General features: G+C 45.3%; 1 protein-coding gene across 1 annotated transcript in view; it reads left to right on the plus strand.

Moving 5' to 3' along the window:
- The first annotated feature begins 431 nt into the window (after nt 1–431).
- Nucleotides 432–22,260, plus strand: part of ABHD17C (abhydrolase domain containing 17C) — a 60,884-nt gene continuing 39,055 nt past the window's right edge. Inside the window, exon 1 of the mRNA XM_030931497.1 lies at nt 432–1,305. Coding sequence (XP_030787357.1) covers nt 707–1,305 — 599 coding nt within the window. The 5' untranslated portion in view covers nt 432–706. The remainder of the gene's footprint in view (nt 1,306–22,260) is intronic.

The following is a 22,260-nucleotide window of genomic DNA, read 5'->3' on the forward strand; positions in this document are numbered from 1 at the left end:
TCCCTTAGTTTCGTTTTCAGTAGATTCCCAAGAACCTTCATCCACGGGAGAAACCTGGATTTGGGGGAGGGAATCCCAGGGGGAGGGGAGGGGAGCGGTCCACCCCGGGACACATGCACCCCCTCCAGGGTCCCCTCTGCGGATCCGCCCAGCTGTCCGGGGGCAGAGTCCCCAGCCCCGGCGCCCAGCTCCTCCGGGCCCCGGAGCCTCCTAGAAGCCCCCGTCGGCCGCAGGTCGAGAACATGCTTCTCAGGCCGGGGAAGGTGCCCGCGCCCTTGCCCGCGGAGCCCCGCCCCGATGCCCGGCCCTGCGCCGTGTCCCGGCGGGGGCGCCGCCGCGCGGTAACCCGGAAGTGGCGGCGGCGGCGGGCGTGCGGGAGCGGGAGCTGGAACGGGAGCGGGGGGGACGGCGCGCACTAGCCGGCCATGGCCGCCGCCGCCGGCTTTGTGTGCCGCGCGCGGGCCCAGGCCGCCCGCGCCTCGCCTGGGCTCCGGGCCCGCCGCTGACCGGCCCTGGCTCCGAGCGCCGCGCCCGCCGGGCCGGCCCCGCCCCCTGCCCTCCTTCGCCTCCGCCTCCTCCTGCCGCCGGGCTGGCGGGCTGCAGCCGCTCTCCGCGCTTGCCTGCCCGCTCCCTCGCCGCGCGCCTGCCCTCCGTCCTCCCGGGCCAGCCAGCCAGCCGGGCCGGCGGCGGGCACCAGGCCGTCCCGATGCCCGAGCCAGGCCCCAGGATGAACGGCTTCTCGCTGGGCGAGCTGTGCTGGCTCTTCTGCTGCCCTCCCTGCCCGAGCCGCATTGCCGCCAAGCTGGCCTTCCTGCCGCCCGAGCCCACCTACACTGTGCTGGCGCCGGAGCAGCGCGGCCCCGGCGCGCCCGCCCCGGCCCCGGCCCAAGCTGCCGCCGCCGTCGCCGCTGCCGCTGCGGCCCAGCCGGCACCGCAGCAGCCCGAGGAGGGCGCGGGCGCGGGGCCCGGCGCGTGCAGCCTGCACCTCAGCGAGCGCGCCGACTGGCAGTACTCGCAGCGCGAGCTGGACGCAGTCGAGGTCTTCTTCTCGCGCACGGCCCGGGACAACCGGCTCGGCTGCATGTTCGTGCGCTGCGCGCCCTCCAGCCGCTACACGCTGCTCTTCTCGCACGGCAACGCCGTGGACCTGGGCCAGATGTGCAGTTTCTACATCGGCCTCGGCTCGCGCATCAACTGCAACATCTTCTCCTACGACTACTCGGGCTACGGCGTCAGCTCGGGCAAGCCCTCGGAGAAGAACCTCTATGCCGACATCGACGCCGCGTGGCAGGCGCTGCGCACCCGGTGAGTCCGCCGGGTTCTCCAGTCCTGGCTTCCAGCTCTGGGGAGGCGGGGTGGAGGTCTCTTGGGGTCCCTGGGGCGGCCTGCCGGGACAGGGGCCCCTCCTCCGGGACTGCGGGCCAGCAGAGAGCCCCCTGGCCGCCGTAAATTCGCTTTTCTTGTCTCTCCCTGGCCTGCTCCCACCTTTTCCAAAAGCCGCGCCAGCGTTCCGGTTCCTGGAGAGCTCGGACTCAGAGGATTTTTGCCGGCTTTGGCTCGCCTGTGTGCCGCCGGCCTACCGGCTGGGTCTTTTGTGGCTCCGGTCACCGCTAGTGGCAGCGTGTGGGTGCTTAAGTACCAGGCAGAAAAAAACAACTTGGTTTGTGTTTCGTTTGCACGAGCTGAAGTGACCTTGGGCAAGGCACATGGGTTTCTAGACCTCACTTTCCTTCCCTGTAAAGTCAGTGGGTGAGACAGGATGGCCTCTAAAAGACTTTCTGGTTGTAAAGTGCCGGCAGGACAATGTCTGGGCAGCCTTGGAGGCAGCTGGAGGGTCTGGTGGAGCGGGGAGTTTGCCTCCTGGTGGGGCAGAGTAGTGGCACTGTGGGGCAGGAAGTTAGCTGGTAGCTATGGGCCTGGCACCTTCCACACTGCCTCCATAACAGCCCAGGATAAGTTCGAATCTTACAGGGGCTGGGAAATCTCTGACCTTGAATTAGCATTCACAGAAGGACTGAAAAGTGTTTAGGGTGGGCCATCTGTGAGCCAGGCACAAACTGGGGGCATGGTTTAGGGGTTAGACCTGGTTGTTTTATAACAAGCAAACCAAAAACCTGACTTTTATTCAGAATTAGACAAAAGTCTGATACGTGGGCAGGTCAGGTTACCTGTTTGTGCTCCAGTTTGGGTATCTGTGACCTTTCCGACCTGCCTCATAGCAGTGATGGTGAAAATAGCCTGAGGCCATGTCTATGATGAGATTTGATTTCTTCAGATGAAAGAGTCCCCAGAAGAAGTACCCCAGGCATTATTGTCGCCATGGACCCTTATATAGTTTTTATCTAAAACCTGTTTGCTTGGCTTATGCACATCACCAACGTTAATGATCTTTTTTTTTCATTCGTACTCAAGCATATGTTCCTAAGTGACTCCTTGCCTGTCTGGGAAAATGGCTTGTCCAATAGGGAAGTACTTAGTATTTGCTGTATGTTGCATGTTTATGCCTTCCTGAAGTCCTGAAGGGGATGCCCTCATTGGGATTATAGCTTTTCGAAAGTGGCTTAGGTAGATGAGAATGTATCATGTGCAGATGCATTGGGTCAGACTCTGTAAGTAGTTAAAACCCACCTGTTCCAGTAAAGGGTTTCAAAAGTATGTGTCACACACAGTCGATAGCTTGCTAGAATTTGCTGTTGGCAAAGGTATTAAAAATAAGGTTGGCATTAGATCTTTAAAATTTGAAACATGAAAATGCTACCTTGAGTAGATTTTTAAAGAATTTCCATAGAACATTGCTCCTGTGTGTGCGTGTTTGCATTACAGTGAAAGCCTTTCACGCGACTGGCCCTTTGCCCCAAATATACAGGTGTGTCTGTGTTACAGCAGACGTGGAGCGTAGTTATTTCCTGGAGACTTTTTTTTTTTTGGTCATATTTAGTTGAATTAAGGGGCGTCGTTTTGAATAATGTTGAATTATCTGATGGTGTATCAGTTGAATTAAGGGGAATTGTTTTGGATAATTTTGAATTATCTGATGGTATGTCTAAAGATTGCCCATGATTTATTTAATGTTATACCACAACTCATATCTAAGTTAATTTATTCACCTGTAAAATAGGTTAAAATTTAAAGGCTGCATGCGAAGCTTAGAATTTGAAGGAAGCTTACAAATCCTCATGTCTTGTGCTTTTCAAACTGTTTTGACTGTGACCTCACAGTAAGAAACACATTTTACATTTTCATCAAGCACACATACACGTCTGTATCTACATACCTGAAGCTAATGCTTCACAAAACAATGATTTTTCTATGGGCAACACATGTAGCAGAATATGTTATTTTATTTCACTGTATTTTTTTTTTTTTTTTTGAGACGGAATCTGGCTCAGTCGCCCAGGCAGGAGTGCAGTGACGCCATCTTGGCTCACTGCAAGCTCCGCCTCCCGAGTTCACGCCATTCTCCTGCCTCAACCTCCCGAGTAGCTGGAAATACAGGCGCCTGCCACGACGCCCGCCTAATTTTTTGTGTTTGTAGCAGAGGCAGAGTTTCACCGTGTTAGCCAGGATGGTCTCGATCTCCTGACTTCGTGATCCTCCTGCCTCAGCCTCCCAAAGTGCTGGGATTACAGGTGTGAGCCACCATGACCGGCCTATTTCACTTTTATAAAAAAAGAAAAAAGAATGGTGGTTGTGAATTGCTAAGTTTATTTCCCAACTCATGTATGGACACTGCTCATGTTCACCCAGCTCATCTGACAGGAGGATAGTCTAGCGGCAAATCAGCAGTAGGTCTCTTGACTACCAGTTTAGTACTCTTGCCATGACACCATTGCTATGGTTGTCATATTTATCAGATTCTTCAAGAGGTGCATTTGTGTGTCTTGGTTATTCTGCTGACTTAAGGGTTACCTAATTCTGAAGCCAGTCAGCCCCTCAACCACTTTCCTGTTGCTGTTCAGTATGATTCTTCTGCTCTAACTTGCCTGGAACATACCCTATTCTCTGTTCTTTTACAGCTTAATTCAGGTCAGTGCATGGCAGGAATGCCTTCCATCCCGTGTACCCATTCTTTTGTTACTGGGTGAGACTCTGTTTTCCACCGGCCATCCCCCATGTCTTCTTTGGGAATCTTTATCTTTCCTGTCCTCCTAGTTAACCATACTCCCCAGGACACTGATTGGACAACTTGCCTTGTTCTGAGTCATCTCCGTCTCTGTACTTAGATTATTCTGCCAGGAGGACTGTAAGGTGCAGTGCCTTGCAGGCCCCAAAGCCCCACACTCAGGACTTTGCTCCACTCTTCTGCTCACACCTAGCCTTTTGTATCTGCTCTTCTCCTGTGCTAGGAACAATGGATCCTGACTGGATCTTAATTGGATTAGGACACTCTTTGTGTTCCCTGTGCACCTGGTACTTGGCCCCTTTGCTTGAGTTATCACAGTGTTGCTATATCTGTTATTTAACTGTATCTCCACTAAATTGAAAGATCTCTGAGGGCAGGGACACTATGTCTTCTCTATTCCTGACAGTTGGCACAGTGTCTTAAAATAATAGGCACTCATTGGTATTTGTTGAGTGAATTGCACATAGTGGGTGCCCCATAAATAAGTGGGGTAAATTTAATTTTTCCTAAGTTGGACTCTTACAGGTACTTGGGTCTTATTTTATCTTCAGGGTTTAATATCCACAGGTACACCATAGACAAAAAAAGGGCCAGATGTATTGGCTTGAGGCCTGATCCCCTTTGTATTCATTGTATTGGTGTTCTTGTGACACTGAAAGGTCTGTATTGAAGAGAAAAACAGTACTAACCTATCCTTTGTATGTCTCTACATCTTTTATCTCACTACCTATCTGTGCCAGCTCCTATGCATGCTAGAGTGAGCTGTCCAGCCCTCGAAACAGATGTAAATACTACCAGTATGCAGACCCCTTATGCTTGGATAAAGACAGTGAATCCCCTCAGATGATGAGTATTAAGATGGGCATGTAATCCAGAGTAAGGGTTTCAGGAGGAAGTAGATTTGGTAAGAAAGGTGGTTGTTGCCATTTGGCCAATAGATGATTATTTTAAACATTTGAAAAGTTACTGAAGAGAGTGTAGCGGAGAGGCAGGGTTTGAAGAAGCCAGGAAGAGTGGCATGAACAATGAGGAGAGCTCATTGAGCATGATGGAGAGCCCCAAGATCAAGACTTGTTTTATGTTTGCATTACTGGTAAGTAGTATAAGTATGTTGTGAATACAAGCAATTGAGGGAATGAATTGAAATTACTTAGACATATCTGTGGAAAGGACACTGAAAATCAGGGTCACCTTATTGGAGCATATTGTCACTTGAGTTGGGGAAGTGAAGTGATTAATCTGTGCAGGAAAGGCTGCCTGTTGGTTAAGGTGGGAGTAGGCAGATTCAGCCTCCTCAACACACATCTTTCCAGGGGATTCTCTTAGGGCTGAGCAGTTTTAGACTGTGTGTGCACAAGTGGCAGCATGACTCAAGAGACAGTGAATCAGACTGATTTGAAACTATAAACCCAAACAAGCAAATAGCCCAAAGAATGAGGTGTAAAGGAGGCAGAGTATTTTAGCTGCAATATTTTAATGGAGAAACAGGAGAGTGAGACCTTTGTAACTCAGTTTGTTATCGGTGTTTGCTGATACCATCCACAGAAGTCGTCTTTGATCCTTCTTTTTGATGCTGGTGACAAAAGCTGTGGAGGAGAGAGGCATTTGGTAATGTAGGCAGAGAAACGATACAGTCAGAGAAAGCAGATGCAGAGAGAAGAAAATAAATAAGACTTTTCAGTGCCTTTAGTACAAAAGGCAAATTACAAGAGACTTAATATTTCATTTATTCCTTCATTTGACCAGTAAACCATTAAACATAGGCTGGGTGTGGTGGCTTATGCCTGAAAACCCAGCAGTTTGGGAGGCCCAGGCAGGAGGATCACTTGAGCCCAGGAGTTCAAGACCAGCCTGGGCAACATAGTTAGGACCCCCATCTCTACAAAAAATTTGTAAAAGTAGCCAGGTATGGTGGTGTGTGCCTGTAGTTCCAGCTACTCAGGAGGCTAAGGTGGGAGGGTTGTCTGAGCCCCAGAGTTTGAGGCTGCAGTGAGCCGTGATTGCGCCACTGCTCTCTAGCCTGGACAACAGAACGAGACCCGGTCTCAAAAAACAAAACAAACAAAAAACCCCAAACTGTTAAACACACATTTATTTATGCTCTGCTTGTGCCAGACCCTGTACTACATATTCTTGAAGTATCGTTAATCGCAAGCTGTTTCTTTTTGTTGTAAAAGGATGGAATAGATTTCAGAGGCATTTTGAATACGTAACTATGATTTGCTGTTTTATAACTTTTGTGTCGGTGATTCACAGGATCCATAATTGGAAAATCCATGTCACAGCAAAACTGTAGTGGCATTCTCTGAGGTCATGGAACCCTTGAAAAACACCTTCTGTTCGTTGTGAATGGTGTTCATGGCCAGCAGTCCCAGGGTGGAATTCTCCTTGAGTAGCATGTTACTTTCCTGGGCATGTTGAAGTTAATAACCTAACTTCTTTGTTCTCAGCGTTTTCAGAGGGAATACTACGATGCCATTAAGGGAAGAAAGCTTAGAATTTCTGCTTGAGTTTGACTGATTAGGGAACAGGAAAACAGAAATGTGTCAGGCGTGGTGGCTCACACCTGTAATACCAGCACTTTGGGAGGCTGAGGCGGGCGGATCACTTGAGGTCAGGAGTTTGAGACCAGCCTGGCCAACATGGTGAAACCCCATCTCTACTAAAAATACAAAAATTAGCTGGGTGTGGTGGCAGGCGTCTATAATCCCAGCTACTCAAGAGACTGAGGCATGAGAATGGCTTGAACCCGGGAGGCAGAGGTTGCAGTGAGCCGAGATTATGCCACTGCACTCCAGCCTGGGCGACAGAGCAAGACTCCATCTCAAAAAAATAAAAGAGAAAAAAGAAAAACAGAAATGTTATGAATACTGTTTGACCTAAGCGGAAAGCACAGTGATCTTTCTAGAAAGGAAATAGAATGTTGGCTTGCAGTTCAAGGCAGCCAGTATGTGAACAGGAAGAATGTAACTCTTAAGAACAGACCTGTTGAAATTGAAGTAGGCACAGTCCATTTTGGGAATCCACTCAGAGCCCTTCTCTTTGGTCCACCTTCAGCCTGTTTCCAAGTGCTCTTTTGCCATACCTGGCTCTTCCGGCTTGCTTCGCTGTGTGGTTCTGCAGGTTTTCTCTCTTTATCAGTACCAGAATCTGAGCTCTCACTCTCCTCTCACCACAATTTTCTTACCCATGGTTCTGTTTTGAGGGGCCTTGCTTTTCCCCGGTAATCCACTTGCAAAAGATGTGGCAGATGACTTCATTTTCTGTGTTAATGGGCAATAACTCCTTAATGTGTTCTTTTCTGAGCACAGTTGTTTTCATTTAGGGCACTCTTAGAGGCTCAGTCTTCTCTAAAATTCAGTCTTAGGTCAGGCACGGTGACACAGCCTCACTGAGACCTCCCTGTAGTCTCAGCTACTGGGAGGCTGAGGTGGAAGGATTGCTTGAGCCCAGGAGTCTCAGACCAGCCTGGGCAACATAGTGAGACCTTGTCTCTACAAAAAATAAATTAGCTGGGCATGGTGGCTCATGCCTGTAATCTCTGACCCTAGGAGTTTGAGACCAGCCTGGGCAACATAGCAAGAACCTGTCTCCAAAAACCAAAATCAAGTCTTAAAACTCTAATGATGCCGTGGCATATTGGTGTAAAAAGCATTTTTCCCCCTGCGAAAGTCACTTAAATCATATGGTCCTGAGATTACTTAGAGCTTCCCTTTAAGTAGGTCATTCCCTACCTTATATTACTGCTTCTATTCCTCATTCTGTCTCCAAATTTAGTAACAATTCTCTTCAGTGTTGATAATCCCACATAAGACTCCAAAATCTGGCTTTAGGAATTGCACTGTTCATTTTGATAGCAGCTTTACCCTCTGTACTGGATTTTGCTTAGGCTTGTGTTGAAACTATAAATCTGCTCTACTTTAAGAAGCCTATGTACAGGAATCCAGAGTCTCAACACATACAGTTAGGAGATTATTATTTGGATAACAGAGTGATTTTTTTGTTAGGGCTGCTTTAAATAATAGGCTTTCTAATTTTATCTAAAAGATGTGATTCAAAAAAGACAAACAAAACCTTTTGGACTAGGAAAATTAGTTCTGACTCTAGCACTCCCACTAATTCACTATGTCAGTTCTGCGCAGCTGTAACAGAAGACCTGCGAGTGGGTAGTTTATAAAGAAAGAGGTTTCTTTCCCAATTTCTGGAGGCTGGGAAATGCAAGATCCAGGCACTTGCATGTTTGGTGTCTGATGATGACTACTCTGCTTCCTGGCTGGCTTCTTGAACCAAAGGCGGGAGGAAGGCTCTTGCTCAAAGCCTTCCTCCAAAAAAGCCAAAGGACAAGCAAGGGAGGGGAGAGAGGCGCAGACTCCCTCTTTGATAAAGAAGCTTCTCTGAGATAAGGCATTATCTGTTCATAAGAGTGGAGTCCACATGGCCTGATCACCCATTAAGGGTCCCACCTCTTAATCCAGTTACCATGGCAATTAAATTTCAACATCAGTTTGGGAGGGCACAAGCATTCAAACCATAGCAGCCCTCTTAAACAAGACACTTCACACTTTTGGGCTTCACATTCCACTGTTTCAAACCTGGAACAATAAAATGTCATCTAGCTGCATGACTTCTGAGGTGTCTTCTGGTAAGTCTATGTTTTGTGACTTTTAGGGAAAGCACCTAATGTTTTTGAATTTGCTTTTTCTTGACTACATTGGGAAATACGGTGGATTCACTCTGGTGCAGTGGATCTCTACATTAGCTGTACTTTAGAATCTCCTAGGTAGATTTTTTTTTAAGTGTGCAGTCTATGTATATGAGTGTGTGTGTGTACACACACAGCCAGAGTTGAGACACACTAGCCTAGAAATGTCCAAGAGCCAGCGAGTATATTAAGATCAGCCCCGATTATAATTTGTTAAGGGTTGAAAAAATGGAATGTTAGAAAAGATTTTTTACACATTTATATACAACTATCCTCCCTTACCTGTGGGGGATACATTCCAAGACCCCCAGTGGATGCCTGAGCCTTGGAGAGTACCAAATCTGGTATACATTATGTTTTTTCCTATACATACATATCTACAATAAAGTTTAATTTACAAAGTAGACACAGTAAGAGATTATCAGTAATAGGTAATAATAAAATAGAACAATTATACCAATACACTATAATTAAAGTTAAGTGAATGTGATCTCTGTCTCACAGGATATCTTGTTCTGTACCGTGGATAGCTGAAACTGTGGAAAGCAAAGCAGTGGATGAGGGGAGAGTGCTGTAGATGGTTTCAGATACAGATCTTTGGTAGCCAGGAACCCACTAGAGTAAACCATATGAAGGGGCAGTCGTTGAAAAGAAATCATCACATTCATATTTACAAGATTTCAGGGAGCCTGAAGCTCCTGCCCCGTTCCTCTCTCTCTCTCCAGCTGCCTCTCTCTGGGGTTGGCTCCTCTCACCTCCTGTCCACGTGCCTGTCCCATTGCTCTTTCTACACTCAAGCCTTTTCCCTCATTCACACTCGCTGCACATCACTGAGGCCCACCCCACCTAGCTTTGCTCTGACCTGGCTGCCTGCAGCTGGTCTCCTTCATGCGCTCAGTTCCCATCCTTGCTTTATCTGGTTGTACCCCCAGGTTAGTGAGGACTGGTGCTAAATCATTGTAAGAAATGCAGCCACCTCCTTGGAGCCTGCAGGAGGGTGCAGTCCTGAGAGAAGGGGGCTGTGGCTGGGTAAGCATGTGGACACCCCAGGATGCTGTCACTTCTGTGCCTCCTGAGTCAGGCTCCTGCCCCTCCTCTAGTTGTGGATGGAGGGTTGCATGGAATTGTCACTGCTCTCCACTGAGCTCCCTGTGTGACACAGAGCTCAGTCTGACAAGAGATCATCGACCTTGAAGAATAGACTACAATTAATTCCTTAAACCAGGTCAGTAGAGTGGTGACGTCATTGCCTTTTTGAGACCACTTGTGTGTGGATGCCCATTGCAAGCCTGGAAGTGAAAGGCTATGGAAAAATAGGTCTGTTCCCTTTTGTTGCCTCTGCTGTCTCCTGTCCTGCAGCTGACACACCATCCACCATGGGGCTCTGGGACTGCTGATGAGAAGTGATCTGTGGTGCAGACATAATTCTGAACAGCCTGTGGGGCAGCAGAGGTCAGGCCAGGCATCAGGTGAAGAAGGCAGGAGAAAAGAGGCAAGAGAGGGAAGATGGCCAAAACTTGATGGTGCCAGCGGACTTCTATGTGTCTTGGGTTGGAGGTTCCTGGCGTGAAATGGTTTAATGATTTAATTCTTCATTTAGAGGGTTTACAACTGGAACTGATTCTGGGTCTTATGTCAGAGTCACATGGGCAAGGTTGTCTCAAGGGTAACCTGGGGAGAAATGTTCCCTGCAGTTCTGAGCTCCTTATGATTTGTGTGTGTGTGTGTGTGGTTATGAGCATAGATTTTAGAGTTCAACAGACCTGATTTTAGGTCCTGCCTGTGATTAGCGGCTTGACCTCAGGCAAGTTTTCTGCCATTTGGAGCCTCAGTTAAAATGATGATGATGGTTACAATAGCTGCAACCACCTTGTCAGGTGCTTAACACAGTGCTTTCCACATAGTAAGAGGATGGTGTCGTTTAGGATTATTGATAAAATTGTTAGAGCTATAATAACCAAATGCCCAGATCATGCTGAAAACTAGGTGCTTAGATCAGAAGGAGTGTTAAAGAAATTGCTTCTTGTCCCACTTTGTGTAGATACAAATACCCAGGTCAAGCCTAGCTTGGTGGGTGTGGAAGTGGAGGAACAGTAAAGGTGTTTTAGTTTTATTTGTAGCTAAGGGGAAAGTCTCTTTGGAATTGTGGCCTCAAGAACTTTGGAGAGTAGTATGCATTAGTATTTTAAATCTGATAGCATTTCAATCTACCTAGGTGTTTATATCCCCTAGGGAGATCTTTAAAGACAAGGAAACCCTACCTGTAATCCAACACCTACAATTACTTTGCAAACCATTTCTGGTTTGCTCCCTCCACTTTGCAGTTCCGGGGCTTAGCTTTATGGAGCTGGGCAGGAATCAGAGACTTCTCTAAGCAGAGTTAGGGATGGCAAAGACCAGAAGGCAAAAGCTTGTATTGTGTGTACCATTCAAGATGTTCTGGTTGCTCTTTACTTACAGGATGATCCTCAATAGATAGAGTTAACCTTCCCTTTTCCTAGTTGGCCAGGGGACCTGAACAGCAAGCTTCCTTTTAAAATATGAATGCTCCCATAATGCCTTGCGCCTCAGATTCATGTGGCGTTTTCATAGCTCTGTGTAATGGAGCTCATTGATAACTCCCACATTATTGATTCACTTAAGAGTGTTAAAGGACCATGGCTCCATGGTGAAATTGGAAACCTCTGTTTTCCAGGAAGTCTAGGTCATTCAGATTCAGTGCTCAGACAAATAGTTAACCATTGTACGTCAATTACTTGCCGAATGGCAGAGAGGAGCCTAACCTCAAGCTTACTTGTTAACAGAGCACTGTTTAAATTTCCAAAGGAAAAATGAGCAAAGAGAACCACCAGTACTGATGATTAGTTTGCTCCTTCACTTTACATTTTTTAATGGTTACAGTGAAATCTGGGCAGTTACTTTGGGGGAAAAATGTAAAGGAGCCTGTGTTCAGAATATATCCACAAAAAGTGAGTTTCCAGATGTTAAATATAAATCTACTAGCTAAAATCTCCGTGATTATGATTGATAATCAGATGAGAATTCTTACCTAATCTCAGACTGTTTTTAGAGATTGTCATGGACATAACTAAACCCTGTGCAGGGATGATTATATGGCCTGCAAAGGTCTATGATACCAGAACATGATTTTTGTGGGCTGATCTCACTTAAATAATTTGATTTATCCATATTGTCAGAAATAACTCAAGGGTATTTCAGTTTCTCTAGTTTTGATTGTTGTCGTGACGTTTAACTATCACCGTTGTCCTTATAATGTGTAAACTTTATACTATTTTAATTTTAATATAACTATTAGGAAAGGACGATTTGCATGCTAATCACTTTGAAGCTTGTTTTGTAGTGTACAACTAGACTGGATAAAATAAGTACGTTAAAAAATGAAAATGCCATTGTAGAGGCCAAGGGAAAACTTCTTTGTGTGCTGAAGTTTTGCTGAAAAACCACTTGATAAAAAGCAGATTAATTGGAGAAATGGCATATAAATCTGTGTGCACAGGGGAAAAAATACAGAATGCCCAATATCCTGAGGGGGTGCATATTCTTATATGCCCTACTTCTTAGGGGAAAGGGAAGTGGGAAAGTGTGGATGATTTTGAGGGATGGTAAATGATTTTTAGGGGAATTTAATGGACTTGAAGAACATACAGTGGCCTGAGATAAAGTCTGTTGGATCCGCAGGGCAGACAGCGGTTTGTGACAAAAGTCTGTCTAAGTGTGTTGACAGACTGCAGTCTTTCTTCCTGCAGTAGTGCGGTAGGAGTTCAGTTAATAAAAACTTACAGAAGGCACCAGAAGTCATTGTTTTCTTCTTTGGTGGATCTAGATCAGGGGTGGCCAATCTTTTGGCTTCCCTGGGCCACACTGGAAGAAGAATTGTCTTGGGCCACACATGAAATATACTAATACTCGCGATAGCTGATGAGCCCCCCCACAAAAAAGCGCAAAAAATCTCACAATGTTTTAAGAAAGTTTACGAATTTATGTTGGGCCACATCATCCAGAGCCATCCTGGGCCGAGGGTTGGACAAGCGTAATCTAGACTTATGGCTGATAAGGGAACTTTAGAGAACAACTTCATGCTGTGGTTTGGGAGGGTCAGAGTTTTGGTGGGGAGGGGCAGAGAGGTTTCCTGAGGCTTCTGCAGCTCAGCCTGTCAAAGTACTGTATTTGGGGATATCCATTTTTGAGCCCCAACATCATCATATATTTAATTGGAGTAAATTAGTTTTGTCTACTAAAAATTCCAAGAAAACCGTAAAAAGCCTAAGAAGGTATTAAACTAAAAATATACATGGTTTCCAATTCCTGTTTCCATCCCTGAAGCTCAGTGGGAGCTTGCAGTGCAAGGGTTTCAGCTGCCTCTGGCTGCGCCCACGGGACAGTCCTTCCACGCCTGGGCCCCGGGCACTGTCAGCACAGCTCTTCATGCTTCTCACACTCTCTTCCTTTTATCCAGGCTCCAAGTCACAGAGTCCTCTGTGGTCCCTTTCTCTTCTTCATCTGAATATCTGGTCAGCCACACGTTTCTGTTATTATTTCCTCTGTTTTCCTTATCCTCCTTTTTTTATTCTAGGCTCTTGATAGCTTGTCCTGGAATTACTATACTGGCCCATTCTCCCCACCTCACATTCTTCTCTATTTTTTGTTTTGTTTTGTTGTTTTTTTCAGCAGAGTCTTGCTCTGTCGCCCAGGCTGGAGAGCAATGGCGTGATCTCAGTTCACTGCAGCCTCTGCCTCCTGGGTTCTAGTGATTCTCATGCCTCAGCCTCCTGAGTAGCTGGGATCACAGGCATGTGCCACCACGCCCAGCTAATTTTTGTATTTTTAGTAGAGACAGCATTTCGCCATGTTGACCAGACTGGTCTTGAAATCCTAAGCTCAAGCAATCATCTCGCCTCAACCTCCCAAAGTGCTGGGATTACAGGTGTGAATTGTCCATATGTTTTGTGAGTTAAGCCTGAATTCTCCAGTATGGGGGCAGGCTTAACTCTGCATGGTCAGCTTCACTCACTCCTTCCTCTCAGGCACCCGGACCAGTGCAGCCTGGTGGGTAATGGGTGCTCATTGGATATTTGTTGAGTAAATAAATAAGTAAGTTGGTAATAACAGAGTTCACAAACTTTAGTGTACGAATTACTGGGAGGCCTTGTTAAAATAGATGCCAGACCCCATCCTCAAAGACTCTGAGGGAACAGTTGTGGAGCAGGCCCAGATACAATCATTTTTAAACTGCAGGCCTGCTAGGGAGGGTGGGTTGTCTGTATTTTAGGAACCTGGGGACATGAAGTTCCTGAGGGAGGCACTTGGAGACCCCACATAGTGACCATGCTTGTAAAATACTACCTGCTCCTTGGAAGTTTCTGCGAATCTCCTTTGCCGGAGCAGGAATAGTCATTGGGCAACTTGCAGTTTGTATTATACCAGGGGTTTCGAAAATTTTTTAGCAGTAAATGTATACTTTTATAAATATATGTATATATTATAAATATAAATATATAGATTTTTAAAAAACGCTATTGGAGCCCAGTGTGGTAGCTCATGCCTGTAATCCCAGCACTTTGGGAGGCTGAGGCAGAGAGACCACTTGAGGTCAGGAGTTTGAGACCAGCCTGGCCAACATGGTGAAACCCCATCTCTACCCAAAATACGAAGATTAGCCAGGTGTGGTAGCACACGCCTGGGTAGCACACGCCTGTAGTCCCAGCTACTTGGGAGGCTGAGGCACGAAAATCGCTTGAACCCAGGAGGCGGATGTTGCAGTGAGCTGGGATTACGCCACTGCACTTCAGCCTGGGCGACAAAGCGAGACTCTGTCTCAAAAAAAAAAAAAAAGATAAAATAAAAAAGCTACTGGTAGCTGTTGGCCTCCAGGATATAGTTGCATACTCCTCGGAGACTCGCACATCTAGATCACCATTTTCTTTACCCCTGGATCTCCTGCTTTCATCCCGTGTAGTGTGGATATCCTGGGCTGTTGAGAGCCTGTTTAGCAGCCCTACCTCACAGTTCCCGGCCTCTCTCTCATTGTTCTCCTCCTCCACCCTGCACAACTCTGCAGCAACCCACACCTATGGCCACATCTTGTACCTTGTGATCACCTGGAATGCTCTGCTTCCAAGATTTTGAATTCTGAAATACTCCTTTCTGATGTACCTCATATCCTGTTGGATTTGCGTGTTTAACAAATGTATTCAGTGTCCACTGTGGGCCAGGCTTTCTTCCAGAACAAAACAAACAAAACCCCTGCTCTTGTGAAGCTTTGTTTCACAAGTGCCCATGAAAAACAGTAATCATAATGATTATGTGAATGATGGTTTATTATTCAAATCTGATAAGTGCTAGAGGAAAACACAGAACAGGGCAAGGGGATTGGATTGGGGCAAGAGACTGGATGGGTTGGTTGCAACTTTTCAAGGGTGATTAGGATATGCTTCATTCAGAAAATGACACGTAGCCCAAAGCAATGAGGGATTAGCTATGTGCAGAAATGGGCTGAGGGACCAGGGTCCTAAGATGGGACATGGTTGGCAGATGTAGAGATCATCGAGGAAGCCAGGGGGGGCTACAGCAGGGCAAGTAAGGGGTGCAGGACTAAGAGGAGTAGTAGGAGATGAGGGCTGAGAGTAATTGGGGAGGGGCGAGGGCATTGGTCAAATAGGGCCTTGCAGACCATTGCAGGGACTTTGGCTTTGACAGCAGGAAATGGGAGCCATTGGAGGGTTTTGGGTGGAGATGCGACATGATTTGACTTAGGTTTCAGAAGGATCATTCTGTGTTAATGACAAATTGGAGGAGCTGATATGTCAAGGGAGGAAGGCAAGAGACCAATTAGGATTCAAATGCAGTAGTTTAGATGAGAGATGCTGGTGGCTTGGACCAGAGTGTTAGCAACAGTGGTGGTGAGATTTTGGATGTATTTTAAAGGCAGAACCAACAACAGTATTTGCTGATGCAGAGTGGGGAAGGGGAGTGTCAAGGATAACGCCAAGGATTTTGGCTTGAGAAACAGGAAAACTAGAAACTGAGACTGATTTTTTTTTTTTCTTTCAGTTTTATTAACTTTTTTCTTTTTGTGGAGATGGAGTCTCACTGTGTTGTCAAGGCTGGAACTCCTGGACTCAAGCAATCTTCCTGCCTCTGCCTCTGCCTCCCTAAGTGCTGGGATTACAGGCATGGGCCACCGCGCCTGGCAGAATTGCTGTTGATTGAGATGGGGAGGGCTGTGAGTGGCTCAGAATTATGGTGCAGGGCATAGATCAGGAGTATTGTTGAGCTGGAGGTGCTCATCAGACCTTTAAATGGAGATGTAGAGTAAGCAATAGAATATAAGTCTGGAGTTCAGGAGTGAGGTCTGGGCTAGAAATAAATTTGGGAATTCTCCCTTCAGAGAAGGAAAGGCAGTTAAGCCAAAAACAAACCTGAAAGAATTGGCAGTTTTTCCTGGGGTAGACCTACCTCTGCTTCTGTGCCAAAATCACCCTGTAGGCGCTCTGCTCATCTGGCTTCTTAGCATCTTTGATCAGTGGTGGCCTTTAAAAGAACCCAGTGTTGAGGATCAGATGCTTGCATGAATCACTGAATGACAGGTGTCTCTCTGTAGGAGAGAGCATCCTGATATCAGATTGTGACATCAGGTTGTGGGTTGTGGCTCTTTGGTCACTATCTGTGGCTGGAGGGTGATTGCTGATTTCCCCTGAGATTTCTTTCCAGCACCCAGAAGAGCAGCAGGACAGCTCCATGCTTTCTGTAGCAACCCCAGGCAGCCGGCGGGTGATTTCCCATAGGAGGTTCTATGCACTGCAGTTTTGCCAGAGGTCTTGTCATTACTGCATGCTTCCTGGCTTCCACTAGATTATTTCCCCCCCCCAAAAAAAAAAAAAACCCTCCTGCTGACTCCGTGTGGACTAGTGTTTCTTGATTTGTAAAATGTGAGAGAACCATAATTACTTTGGCAGGATTAAGTGTGGTGAAGATTACAGTTTTAATTTGCATAATGCCTGCTGCCTGTCTGTTTCCCTGTATTTCCTCTCTGAACTGAAAATGGGACCAGTTTCTTGGGGACTTTTACAGGCATTGGATCTCCTGAAACCTGTTCTTGTATTATTTCTGAGTTATCTTCTTATTTACATTTGCTAAAGAACTGCAAAGCTAACTAACACACCAAACAATTGGAGTCTGTATTTCTCAGGACTTGTCCCTTCATTTGCAACTCTTTTCTGAAAAGTTCTAGGTAGAATGAAAGACTGTTGCCTGTATATTTATGAAGGAAGAAAAATGCCATAGCTTTTCTTTGCTCTTTACCTGCTTTTCTGCAGTCATCAGATGCTGGTATCCATTAGCCCTCCTGCACCATTCATCTCTCTCCCTTGCCAGCAAGACAGACTTCCCATTCTCTGCCCCCATAGTTCTAAGATTATGCCTTTGTTCTAGCCCTTATCCCCTGGTCCTTTGGTTACTGATGACTGTACCTGACTCCTCTGTTGGAATGTGATCTCCTTGAGGACAGAGGTAGTGTCTAACTCTTCAGACAGCCCAGTACAATAGTTCTTCCGTCGAAGGACTGGGTAGAATCACTGTAAGACGTAGGATTTGTATTGAGAGCTCTTTCTTTTCAGGTTCAGGATGTGGGGCCTTCATCTTGGAATGGAGGCATCAGTCAGGTGGCTGGTGCAGCCCCAGCTTCCTGCTGAGGTTCCTCTCTAGGCATGGGTGTGAATGTGTAGCCCAGCCAAGGAGGGGTAGAAGGAGCCATCTGGGCCCAGGAAATAGCCTGCCATCGATCCTTCAATTGCCTGGACTTCTGTATAGAAGACAAAGCTTATTTTCATAAGAGCAGCCTCACCTGTCTGTGGGTGAGGTCCAGGAAGAGTAATAGACCTGAGTAATAGTGCTCAGAGGAGAAAGGGAATGTTTACTCTTCTTGTCGTGTGTTGGGGAGGAATGTGTCCATCTGTTAGTGTAGTACAGCCCTCCATATGTGGATTGACAGCTATCTCATTCTAATATGTTTTCATAATACTTGGGAAAAGTGACTGTGGTTGTTATGACTGAAGGATATGCCTATACTTGAAGTGTCACTTTTTAATGAAAATAATACAGAATTCAAACAATTTTTTTCTAAATCTATAGTTTTATTGACTGCCTATCTATCGGCTTCATCTCCTCGGATCCATGAGACCTGTGCATTTGCTGTCTTTTTGTTACTTTGCCATGTTGTTTATTGAAAACAAAACAAAACTTCATAATGGAAAACTCTCAAATCGTATACAATGTATGGAAAATATTAACATAAATTCCATGGCGGTCTCATCACCTGCAGCAACTATTAACCTTCCGCCATTCTTACAACATCTACAGTTCCACTCACCACCCGCAGTCTATTATTACTACTTTGTAAGTCTTTTTTTTTTTTTTTTTAAGGAAAAATGCGCATGCATTCAAATGCACAAATCATAGCTCTCTAACTTCCCAGCAGTGTCTTCTTGCCACCTACAGCAGCTCTCAGGCACAGTGATGAGCCAGCTGCAGAGCCAGGCTCTCCTTGGTGTGCCGTGGTAACAGTGTCCTGCCGTTTTTGGGATATGGATTGCACTATGAGAGTAGAGTTAAGGAAGGTTGTGGATAAATTTAATACTAAATAGTTACCAAAGTAAAGCCACTGAGATCTTGGTCTTTTTTTTTTTCCCCAAAATCAGTCTTAGAAAGGAAAATGGAAAGAAAGATAGGGAACTCCAGGAGTGTGTCCCATTTATCCAGAATTAGTGGTATGCTGTAAACAGAGCACTGGTCTGGAGCTGGGAGAACAATGGCTTTCATTAACATTGAGGTACAGGCTGGGTGCACTGGCTCATGCCTGTAATCCTAGCACTTTGGGAGGCCGAGGTGGGTGGATCATGAGGTCAGGAGTTTGAGACCAGCCTGGCCAGCATAGTGAAACTCCGTCTCTGCTAAAAATACAAAAAATTAGCCGAGCGTGGTGGCAGGTGCCTGTAATCCCAGCTACTCAGGAGGCTGAGGCAGGAGACTGGCTTGAACCCGGGAGTGGAGGTTGCAGTGAGCAGAGATCGCGCCATTGTACTCCAGCCTGAGTGACAGAGCAAGACTCCCTCTCAAAAAAACAAAACAAAACAAAAAAACATTGAGGTACACAGCTGTGTGGCCTGGATAGTTTTATAGTATCTTGGGTCTCATTGTCTCCATACACACACACACATATATTTATTTATTTATTATTTTTCTTTTTTGAGACATGGTCTTGCTCTGTCACCCAGGCTGGAGTGCAGTGCCACAGTCATGGCTCATCACACCCCTGACCTCCTGGGCTCGGGTGATCCTCCCACCTCAGCCTCCTGAGTAGCTGGGACTACACGTGTGGGCACCACACCTGGCTAATTTTTGTATTTTTTGTAGAGAAGAGATTTTTGCCATTTTGTCCAGGCTGGTCTTTTAACTTCTGGGCTCAAGCAGTCTGCTTACCTTGGCCTCCCAAAGTGGTAGGATTACAGGCATGAGTTATCATGCCCAGCCTGTCTCCATTTATAAAGTAGGCAGTTTGCATTAGATTGTAGTTCTGGTGTAACCAGCACTCCTTGAACGTCTATTTTATGCTAAGCACATTTCACATATTACGTAATTTTAATCATTACCTATCTGTGAGGTACAAACTGTTGTCTCCATTTCACAGATGCAGAAACTTGGGACCTGGATAGATGATATGTGGCAGGTCATACCACGTTAAAAGGCGAGCCAGGATTTGAACCCAGGCAGCCTGACCCTGGAGCCCATGCTCTAAAATTAGAAAATATTCACTACATGCATAGTCTTCCAAGGTGGCAGGGGTGGACATCTAGAAAATGCTCAAGACCTACATTAGGGGTACAGAAAGACGACACCAGAACTTATATTTTGTCTTAATATTTATTATTTTTCATTGTTTTTTATGTGTTTTCAATTTCTGTAGATTTTGTACTGTTTTAAAACACACACATGCAGACACACACAAATCAGGAGGACATGCTGTCATTTTTATGAAAAAGGATGCATGACTAAAAGTTTAGACACCAGTGTTCTCAGTTCATAGTGTTAATATATTTTTGGATTTCTTTTCTCAAAAATACAGTATCTGAGCATGACAATAAATTAAAATGCTTTGAAATTGCAGTCTTTCAACAAATCGAGTGCTTGATACACGTCAGGTGTTGGGCTTAAGTGCTAGGTATAATATTCTGCCGTAAAAAAAAAAAAAAATACACAGTTTGCATTTTAAAAGATTACTTTATATACCCCTAGAGAGGTTTTCCCCTCATGGAATTCTATATTGTCTGTTTGCTGATGACATAAAATTTCTCCTGAGTCTTTGGAAATCAATTGAAAGGAAGGAAAGAATTGCAATGGCCATTCAGATTCCTCTCACCATTTGGATTGGGTGGTTCTGACTGCTTTACCATTTTTTATTGTTGATTCTGTTCAGAGGAAGATGGCTGAGGATTAGTAAACAGAAACCTGGATAACTGTAGGTGGGCCTGGGTTAAGAACAAGGACAGTAGAGCCAGACCACCTGGGTTTGAATCCTGCCTGCACTGTTTAATCTCTGTGCCTCAGTTTCCTCTTCTGTAAAGCGGGGAAATGATAATTGTGAATATAGTAGGATTGTTATTTATAGTAAATGAGTGAGTGTTTGCAAAGGGCTTACATGTAAGTTGGATAGAATACATTTTTAAAAAACTGAAAGGAATGGGGGAAAGATATAAATGAATTTATAGTAGTAGACAGCTTTCAAAGATTTGAAGAATAGCATCCCACCTATTTCTAAATGGGTTTGTGATCTTCAAAGCGCTTTCACATACACTCTCTTGGTTCCTAAGAACGGTTCTGTGCTGCCCACATGGCTGTTAACTAGTGAGTGCAAGGTTTCGATGTATTTCTTTTGACTTCTACATGTTTTCAGTGTGCAGTTGCCTGGATTAACTTGTTGCCATTAGTAGTCGTTTTTGTCATTTGCTTTGTAATGCTTATGTCAGTCTAAATAAAGCCATGTATCCAGTCTAGCAACAGTCTTTCCCTATTTGTCCTTAACAAAAATTTAGAGCAATTCAATTTTATTTCTTATAGTCTGCTTATGGACATTACTGTAATTGTTTCCTTGAGCCATGAAAAACTGTATTAAATTATCTGGAGCAACATTTTATTCCTGATTATTTAAACAAGGACCAGTTTTTCCTACTGACTTGCATCTTGTTAGACAGGGAGTCAGAATCTTTGAAAGTCAGTCTGATGTGTTTATGGAGTCTCTGCAACGTGCCTAACTCTAAGACCTAGAGAAGGGGGTTCTTATCTTCCAAGAGCTTGGCTTATCATTGCAGGTGGTTTCCTGGAGATGTGCATACTCCAGGGATAAAGGATGTTGATTATAACTAGCTGCTCAGGAGCCTGGTCCTTGGCAGTTCTCAGTAAAGGCTCTTTGACCTAATCCCAGACTAAGCTCCGACATGCTTCTGTCTCCAGACCACAGGGACGGCCACTGAAGACAAGCCCTGTCATCTTGTTGGAAACGTCTCTGCTTCATGTGTTCTTGGTAGTCTGTAGGTCCCCCACAATTTCTACAAAGTAAGAAGGTCCCTTTAACCCTAAAATGAGAGGGCCCTGGCAACAGAAGAACTACAGTTGTGTCCAGAGCCTCTGTAGGTTTCTTGGTAGATTGGATCTCTAGTGTAAGATGCCATTAATAAAGGAAATCATCTTAAATCCCTCCCCTCTCTTTTCACTCCATTGAAGTTTAGTCTTCTTGAATTATAGCCAGATAGATGAAGGGGCATGGTCTCTGCTTACTTATGTTGTGTCCTGTAAAAACCATTATATTTATGAGTGGATTATAAGGTTTTAGCCCCTCTATTGCTGGGGAAACCATTATAGTATACAGTCAGATGATCCTCGGAAGGGACAGTAGAGTTGAGGTAATCCAGTGGATCCCTCATGCCAGTGCATGGTGCAGGAAGACATTTTTACTTATCCACAGCAAAATAGGAAAAACGAAAACAGTGGTAGATCCTTGAAGCCAAATCTATTTAGCAGGTCCAGTATTGTGAAATTTTTGCCTCTCCTGCTTTTTGTTCTTCAAGTAGTCTTTAAAAGTATTTTATTTGGCAACCCAAATCATTTGTCTGTTTTTACTGGAGGGGGGACGAGAGGGGCAGTTTGCAAGTATATGAAATCTAGAAGTATAGGAGCTACTCATTTAGTCTAGCTCATACTTGATTCAAGACTTTTTAAGTTCTTTTTTAAAAAAATGCTAATGTCAAGTGCAAAATTTGATTGTAATCTTAGGTTCTTGATATAGTTTCATAGCCTGTTAGCAATTTACATTTGTTTAGCTTTTGTGTTTATTTGAATAATGTAATAAATAAAACTCATTTCT

The sequence above is a fragment of the Rhinopithecus roxellana genome, chromosome 5 (assembly GCF_007565055.1).
Source record: "Rhinopithecus roxellana isolate Shanxi Qingling chromosome 5, ASM756505v1, whole genome shotgun sequence".
In the NCBI taxonomy this organism is placed as follows: domain Eukaryota; kingdom Metazoa; phylum Chordata; class Mammalia; order Primates; family Cercopithecidae; genus Rhinopithecus; species Rhinopithecus roxellana.